Raw genomic sequence first — 9,059 nt, 5'->3', positions numbered from 1 at the left:
ACACACACACACACATAAAATGAACTTTTAGTGAATTCCCTTTCACTCTAAGTTTGTAAGTATTAAGATAAATCTCTTCTGAAATGCACAGTCACTTCAATTATTATCATAGTTAATCAAAAAATACTGATGTATTACGAATGTTGAAAAAATAATCATTAAACCTTTCAAAATCAGTGTGCCTCTGAATGAGATGGAAGTGGTAGTACTGTCTCAATTATCTTGTGTCATTGAATGAAAAGTTACCTGTTACAGAATGACACAATGCTGAATGGGAATTACCAAGTAACGGGAGGTCCTGGGATTACACTGGGCAACACTCAAACCATGCTGTGGCCCTTAACCTGTGTGCCTGTGGTCAGAATCCCATGTGGGAAGGTGCTGTCGTGGTCATGTTAATGAGGATTGATTAGTGGAGGGCACATCGTCAGTGGATCTCTTTTAGGATGGGAGGATCTTCTTCTTTTTCAATGATCTCCTCTTTCCAGAGCATCCTGGCCTTCTCTGGGGACTGCTCCCTCCTGAGAAGCTGTCCAAAGGACAGCAGACAAAGTCTCGCCATCCTGGTCTCTAAAAAGTGGACGTTCCAGACAGGTGTTGTTCCCGGCAGGTCACAGGGTCGCCAGCATCCTTCGGCCCATCAATTCCCTTTCAGTCTTCCTCATTCGCTGCCAGCTTTCCAGAGCATCCGAGATGACTGAGAATGCCACGGCCGTGGCTCAGGGGCACCTCATCCTCAGAGTGCAGCCTTGCGTTTCAACTCTATGAAAGAGATCTTGTGCAGCAGATGGCCCCCAATAGGCTGTTTGATGTCTTGACTAATGCTTCCATAGGTTGTGTGACTTTGTGACTGCTGCACCGATTGGGGATCCAACCAAATGACAGCCTTGGCAGCTTTAATCTTTTCCCCATTTATCATGATATTTGTATGAAAATACAGGAATGTGGTACGGGAACAGCGTGGTATCGGTGTGCTGTGATATGGTATGGTATCAAAGTAACACGAGACTGGTTCGTTTTCCTGCTGACAAGACACATGGAGCTATGCTAGAACCCTGGAGCCAGAGGAGCCACATGGAGACCCATGCCTGTGCTGAGATGCTTGGGAATCCACACGACTTTCCACCCACTGGCCTGTGATCTTCCTGAATTCAGTGTTATTGCACAGCTGCGTGAGTCTGAAGAGGAATTTATGGACCAATATTGACATATGGTATAATATTGGACTTAAGAACTTGATTTGGACTGGGCTGGGCAGTTTTCTTAATACACTATTACTCTCTGATATATATATATTTAAAGTAACATGGGACTGGTGTGGAATTAACATAGTATCTGCCTGGAAGCAATGTGGTATTGGTATGGAGGTAACATGTTCTGTCATGAACGTAACAGTGTGAGATGTAGTGGTTTTGAGCTGCTGACCTTGTGGATGCAGCCCAACGCATAACCACCACATGGCGAGGGCCAACAATAAGAAGTTTTAAAACATAACTCTATGGACCAGTTCTGCTCTCTCAGAGGATCCCACAGCACCACCAGGTGAGGTCTGCCTGGGGCTATCACTCAGACACTAGGCTAAGTCAGGAAGCAGGGCTGCAGCATCATGGAAACCTTCATGACACAAGAATGTCAGGATGCCCAGCTACAGTTTCTCAATGGAGTGTTCTCTTGGTCTGCACATGTCTGTGTTTCCATCCCCCTGCCCACCCCGCCCCATTCTATGCGCTCTGTTTACACCACGTCATCACCAAGGCAGCGTGGATATTGCCGACTCAATCATGGGTCTTCTGCATTGGGATTGGGAACAAGGAAGCCACCTGAGAGGGCCAGACCCGGGCTGTCGGTGGACGGGGAAGGCTTCCCAGTGAACCACCACAGGACAGCCCTTGCTTCCCTCACAGGGTCAACCTGCTGTGGACATGCTGGGCAACCTACTTCCTCAGAGAAATGGCCTGGCCTTTTCCTGACTATCTCCTGGAAACTTCTTCCAAGAAAGCCCTTTTTGACCAACCTGTGTCCTTCCAGAATATCTTCTTCTCAAGATGACCCTGGCGAAACCCCTACCAACTCTCTCACCATTCACCTGCCCGCCTGGCATCCACGCCTTGGATTTCACTAGCCCAACAGATGCCCTCGGAAGCCAATGATTCGATTACCCTTTATTGGAAGGGGCCCTAACGAGTTCGGAGCGTGGAAGCGGCGGTCAAGGGAATCAGGATGCGTGGCGTTGGGAAAGTCGACTGACTGCACGCGACTGATTTCAAAGTGCTGAGGAGCACGGACATCACTTTGAGGACGAATGTAAGCCCGACCCAAGCCACGGTATCGTCACTCCCCTCCGACGCGTGTGGAAGGTGGGCACCGAATGAGGAAGAGCAAAGAAGACCAGAGGCATTGGCACAGCGGTGCTGCCGTCCGTACCACGGCTGCCCAGAGAGCAAACGAACCTGCTGCCTGGACGAAGTCCAGCCAGAGCGCAGCCTAGCAGCCAGCGGGATAGTGAGATGTCACCACACGTGCTTTGGACAGGCTGTCCGAGAAGACCGGTCCCCAGAGAAGGGCGTCGTGCGTGGGAACGCAGAGGGACCGTGAAAGAGAAGCAGACCCAGGGAGAAGGGTTGAGAGAAGCAGACCCAGGGAGAAGGGTTGGCACACGGCTGCAACGATCTCCAACGCCAGGCCCATGGTGAGGACGTGGAGGACCGGGCAAGCGTTTCTTCTCCTGCACAGGTGCGAGCTGACTCCACCGACAGCCCCTGACAACAGCCAGTCCGCCACACATGTGTGTGGCGCGAACGCTCCCGCTCGCAGCCCTCCACGGCTGGCAGAGGCATTTTAAAACACGCATGCTTGTGAGGCCGGCAGCCCTGACCGCAAGACGTCGCAGCTGACCCTCCTCCACGCAGATCGGGGGGCCGGGACGCCCACGCCGCCTCTGTGGAGTTTCAGGGGCGCTCCCTGCGATGCCTCCCTGCCCACAGCTCAGCCGCTCTGCCGGTGAAGGCAGGGCTGCGGGGCTCTTCAAAGCCGTGTCCCTGAAGGTAATGGACAATGGCCTCCGTCACCCCGCAGAGGGCGGTGCAGGCAGGTCCTCGTGAAGGGAGACCAAACTCACTGCCGCTGAGTCGGTGCTGACTCCCAGTGACCCTACTGGGCAGGGCAGACTGTCCGTGTAGGTTTCCCAGAATGTAACCGCTAACAGGAGTAGAACGCCCATTTTCTCCCTCAGAACGGCTACTGGTTTCAAACTGCTGACCTTCCGGATCACAGCCCAACACATAATAACTACTATGCCACCAGGTGGCAACTCTTTGGACTACTCCAGAGAGCCCTTGGAAAGAGGTTTCTAATATAAAATGTTACCATCCTTCAACGCTGGCTACCAGCTATTAAAATATGCATGCTGTGTGTGTGCCCAGTCAGATCGATCCCAGTGACCCTAGGGTTCAGAGTGGAAGTGCTTCAAAGGTTGTCCAAGGCTGTAGATCTTTAGGGAATCAGACGGCCTCATCTTTCTACCCAGGAGCGGCTGCTGGGTTTGAACCACCGGCTTTTCAGTTAGTAACCAATTGCTTAACAGCACCATCCCCAGAGCACCTTGTGTGTTTTAACAAAACAGCTCCCACAGATCTCTGCAAACACACGTTCATGTGTTCATCACCAAGGGTCCCCGCTGCCCTCGGCGTAAACCAACTGTGAGAACAGCCTTTCCATGCCAGCCCAGTGAGGACAGTGGTCACTTGCTGGACTGCAATCTGAAAGGTCAGCAGTTCGAACCCACCCACCACTCCGCAGGAGAGAGACGAGGCTTTCTGCTCCTGTAGAGAGTGACCGTCTCGAGGAAGCACCGGGCAGTTCTCCCTGTCCTGCAGCGTCTGGGGAGCCGGCATCAGCTCCGTGGCTGGGAGCGAGTGCGGCATCAGCAGCGGCAGTGGTGGTTGTTATGCTAGCTGCCGTCCAGTCAGCCCACGCTCACACTGACCGTGGAACGACACAAGGAAACCCAGCCCGGTCCTGCACCATCCTCAGGGTTTCGGGTTGTACTTTGTCCGGGTGGGTCGCTCTGAGTCGGCATCGACTGGACAGATAGGAGTTTGGGTGCCTGTTTGTCCACCGCCCTCTTACAGACAGAATGACAGATGCCCAGCAACACACACACAACCTGTATCGGAAGAGCGAGCCACATTCTAATCTCAGGCTCAAAGCAGGTGCCCGTAGTCCCTAGGGTGGAAGAAATGCAAGCCCTCCCAGAGGGGCACCCATGCTGGCATGGCCCCGCAGCCCACTGCCCTAAACAGAGAGGCCCGAGAAGAAGCGAATTTCCAAATCGGACATTACTTGTATTCGCTGGTGTAGGCGGTGAGGTCCCTGTCGTTCCGTATCCACTTGAACTCCAGAGGCCAGCTCCCCTCCGCCAGGCAGGTGAGCACAAGGCGGTTCCCTTCCAGGTGGGTCTGCGGCAGCCCGGGCTCCGTCTTAAAATAGGGGGCCACGTCACCTGTGAGATTGGAGGGGGAGGAGAAAAAGAAAACAGAATGAAGCACAAATAAAAATTGCCTTCATCCAATTAACAACTCGATTGCTTAAAGAATCTCTTTAAAAACAAAGCAGGACACTGGATGGCCCGCTGGCCCAATTAAGTAGCAAATGACCCTTGAGCCCCAGAAGCATGCCACTGCCTATTTCAGAGAGCCGGCTGCTGGGTGATGGCCCCCAGGGGCGGGCGCACTGTTATATGTGGATGTCGGCTTATGCAGGACAAGCCCCCCTTGAACACACCTTGCTTTTAACTGGGCCCTCTAGAGGGGCTTTGGGAAGTTCATGGGGAAGAGGAACGGAATGTTTCCATGAATGTTTTGAAATCCCTTCACATTTCCAAAGTCACAATCGAGGCCCATAGATTCCCAAACGTCGTTGGCCCACCGCCTGCTCTTTAGAAAAAGTTAGTCAGCGCCCCACTGGCAATTTTACAAACTTTTGTGGCACCGGCTACAATCCAGGTTCCAGTGCAGGAACCGGCTTCCGCAGCCCCCTCTGGATTGCTCCGGCGCCCCCTCCAGGGGGCTGTATCGCCTGCTTTGGGAGATACTACATCTAGGCAACCTGTGACAAATGTCCTTAGAGGGCCTTCTGGGCTTGTTGTTGCTGTTTTAAAGACCAGCGTCATCGAGATTAGCACACATGGGGGAACAGACCACACGCCAGCTTGAGTTCACAAGATAGACAGTTTCTTTCGGCAACTTTCAACAGGATATACCCGGAAGTGCTTAGTACCTTCGTACAAAACCACACCCCCAGCTCGCCCCCACGGAGCCAATGTTGATTCATATCAACTCCCTGTGGGTTTCCCGACACTGTGGACCGGAGTAGAAAGCCCAGTCTTTCTCCTGAGCAGCTGCTGGTGGATTTGAACTGCTGACCATGCGGATCGCAGCCCAACGCGTCACCAGGGCTCTATCCTACAAGGGGATGCTTTATGAGAATGAGCCGCCTCCCTGACGTAGACGGACGCTGACACATCACAGACACATAAGATGTGGAGTGGAAGAAGCCGGTGAGGGAGAAGGAGGTATCTTCAGGCACCTTACGATGGAGAGAGACCAAGATGGGCCATATGCCAAGAAATTATAGCTTCACCTTTTGATAGTCCTGTTCAATGAAAGTTCCTATGGGTCTGTGCCCATGCATTTTGACTTACCCTCATATACGTATCAGCTCACTTAATTCTAAGGCCCTCAGCAATACGTGGGGTGATTATATCCTTATTACAGAGGAGCAACGAGTGGTGCAGAGAAATAGCGGAGCCGGCTCCAGGTCACCTAGTGCTTAAACCCAGACGAGACGCCTCTAAGACCATCCCAATCAAACCTGCTGCCTTCGAGTCAGTGCGACTCAGAGCCACCTGGTGCTGGTTGTCCTTGTGGGAGTGGACAGCCTCATCTCTGCCCTATGGGCATCCGGTGAGTTTGAGCCACTGACCTCCAGGTTAGCAGTCCTGCGCTTACCAGAGCCCAAGAGGCCCCCGCGCTTATCTAAACACCAAGACCGAATGGCCGCAAGCTTCTCAAGGATCCATAGGTTGACTTCAATGTTTTGACATTTTACTTGTGGGGTTGCTAAGCTGGATTTTTAAATCAAATGGCTTCGTCTTTAACAAATTAAACATTGATTAGCATATTGACAAGATTCCTATTGACACTACAGTGGCACATTAAACTGGGGCACAGACACCCTTCTCTGTGCTGAGTACAGAGAGTTTAAATACGTTGAGTGTATACGTTGCACCACTGGGTTGATAAGCATATCCCATCGTGACTGGAACGCAGCCTTATCCATCTCCTACCAGTCGTCCTTCATCTCTTCACTCAAGTGAGGGCGCTTTACATTGCAGTCCCCCCTTCTTTTGGAAGTCGTGGGATGTTCAGTAGTCCTCATCCCACACCGTGTTTCAAATGCCCCGACCCCCAGGGCGTCCTGTTCACTGTCCAGCTCATTGTTTGCACCGCGCAATCTGAAAACACACGGGTGAGCCCGGCGCTCCTGGGTCCTCAGACCGACAGCTAGGCACCTGGTTGCTGTCCGGGCCGTCGAGTTGGTTCCCACTCCTCGCGCCCCAATGCACAACCCAACAGAGCCACGCCGGCCCGGCGCCATCTGCCCCATTCCTCCCATGCTTGAGCCCGCTGTTGCAGCCAACGTGGCCATCGAGCCATCTCGTCGGGGACTGTCCTCGTGATTTTGCTGCCCCTTCACTTTCCCTGGTGGTGTAGTGGTTACGCATTGTGCTGCAATCTGAAAGGTGGGCAGTTTGAAACCAGGAGATGCTCCGAGGGATAAGGACAGGCTTTCTATTTCCCTGAGGCGTTTCCGTCTCAGAAACGACGCACGAGGTCATAGGGCCCATATGAGTTGGCGCTGACTCAATGGCAGTGAGTGAGAGAGAGGTACTTTCCCAAGCATGATGCCCTTCTCCAGAGACTGATGTCTTCTGACAACGTGTCCAAAGTGTGTAAGTCTCTCCATCCTTGTCTCGGGCTGTGAAGGCATGCATTCTCCGTCAGTCTTCTTGATTCGATGTCCAGCATCCACAGGCACATGAAAGCAGGCCCCGGAGAAGGAGAGCATGCTGGGAAAGCAGAGGGGCAGGGAAGGAGAGGGAGGCCCTCAAGGAGAGGACGGGCACTGTGGCTGCAGCAGTGGCTCAGGCACGGGAACAACGGTAATGATGCGGATGGCGCAGGCACGTTCGGTTGCGCATCAGGCTGCTGTGGGTGGGAACTGACTGGATGACACCTGGCCACAGCAACAACTGAAGGTGCCATGGCTTGGGCGAGGGGCACGTCAGTCCTCAAAGCAGGCTCTCTGCTTTCTACACACTAAAGGGGTCTTCGGTAGCGATTTACCCAATGCAATGGATCACTTGATCTCTTGAGTGCAGTTTCATGGGCTTTGATTTGGATCCAAGCAGGATAAATCCTTGGCCCCGCCCATCTTTCCTCTCTTCATCGGGATGTTACCTATGGGTCCAGTGGTGAGGATCTTGGACTTCTCTCCGTTGAGTTGCAGTCTGTACTGAAGGCTTCCATTCTTGCAGCACAGTTGTTTGCAGTACAGTGTGTATATCCATCCTTTGGTGTCTAGACTGCTGTTTCATGTGGGCTGCTGATAGAACACGGGAAAATAAAATCCTTGACGGCGACGTCAATATTTTATCCATGTATCCCATGCTGCTTGCTGTCCAGCTGTCAGGGTTTGGTTTCTGTAAGTGTGTGCCACGGGAAGCTTGCAGCCTCTGATCTGCAGCAGCAAGTGCTTCCGGTCTTCCTGGTTTTCAGCAAGCGGGGAGGTGGCATCTGTCCTCTGCACACCACAGGTTGTTCATGCGCCTTCCTCCAGCCCGGATGCCGTCATCTTCTTCCTGCAGCCCCGCGTCTTAGATTGTTTGTTCGGCATGCGCACTGAGCACGTGCGGAACGGACTCAACCCTGACACACCCCTTCCCTGACTTAAACCACCCCGTCCTCCCTTGTTAGACCGCCTGCCTCTTAGTTCCTGTACAGACTCCTCATGAGCACAGGTGGCCCCAAATCCCCATTCTCCTCAGTGCTAGCCACCGTTTGTCATGACCCACACAGTCAAATGTCTTTGTGAGTCACTACGACACAGGGAAACATCTCTGATATACTCTGCTTTCAGCCAAGATCCAGCTCACTTCCACCAGGATTTCTCTCCCTCCGTGCTCTCTTCTAATTCCACCTTGAATTTCTGGAAGTTCTCTATCGATGTATTGCTGCAAGAATTTAGAAATTGTCTCCAGCAAAACTGGACTTGTGTGTGACATCAACAATCCCCACGCTCTGCTGGGTCACCTTTCTTTGCAATGGACACCAAGGTGGATCTTGTCCGGCTGCTTTGCGACATGGCCACCTTCCAAATTTCTTGGAATAGAATAGATGGGTGAGCATTTCCAGAGTGGCCTCCATTTGTTGAAGCATCTTAATTTGTATTCCATCAATTCCTGAGCTTTGATTGCCACCAGTGCCTTCAGTGCAGCTTCAATTTCATTCTTTCAGGATCGTCGGCTCTTGCTCGTAAGCAACCTCCTGAAGAGGTTGACGATGGACCAGTTATTGTTGGCCCGGTGACTCTGTGTATTCCTTTCATCTTCTTTGATGCGTTCGGTGTCACTCAATATTTGCCCTTGGCATCTTTCAATAGTGCAACTCAAGGCTTGTGTTTTCAGTTCTAATCCATTAGCTTGAGAAACGCTGCGCAGGTTCTCTTTCGGTCTGCTAACCTGTCTGCACATTTCATGCTAATGCTCTACTTTGCATGTCTCCTCTAGTTGCCCTCTGGCCTTCCTCGCTCAGCTCTTTGACGTCAGTGCTTCTGCCATTGGCTGTAGTGGCTCTACACACAACAGCAAAGGCCACAGCTCCTTCAGGCAAATGCCTTGCTCTTTTCCGCTTCTCTTTTCCTGCCTCTTTCATGACCTCCTGTTTTCTTCATGGACGATGCTCCTGAGGCCACCCCACATTTATCTGGGCTGTATTCAT

At 52.3% G+C, this 9,059-nt stretch overlaps 1 protein-coding gene across 1 annotated transcript in view; it reads right to left on the bottom strand.

Moving 5' to 3' along the window:
• SDK1 (sidekick cell adhesion molecule 1) overlaps nt 1-8,424 on the bottom strand; it is a 513,921-nt gene extending 505,497 nt beyond the window's left edge. Inside the window, exons 1-2 of the mRNA XM_045284375.1 lie at nt 8,373-8,424; nt 4,342-4,501 (exon numbers count right to left, since the gene is read on the bottom strand). Coding sequence (XP_045140310.1) covers nt 4,342-4,501; nt 8,373-8,424 — 212 coding nt within the window. The remainder of the gene's footprint in view (nt 1-4,341; nt 4,502-8,372) is intronic.
• Nucleotides 8,425-9,059: the final 635 nt, after the last annotated feature.

Source organism: Echinops telfairi, unplaced genomic scaffold (assembly GCF_000313985.2).
Source record: "Echinops telfairi isolate 266 unplaced genomic scaffold, ASM31398v2 ScPeMD7_5;HRSCAF=22, whole genome shotgun sequence".
Taxonomy (NCBI): domain Eukaryota; kingdom Metazoa; phylum Chordata; class Mammalia; order Afrosoricida; family Tenrecidae; genus Echinops; species Echinops telfairi.
Note: the sequence above shows the minus strand (reverse complement) of the source record. Positions and strands in the feature narration are given on the sequence as shown.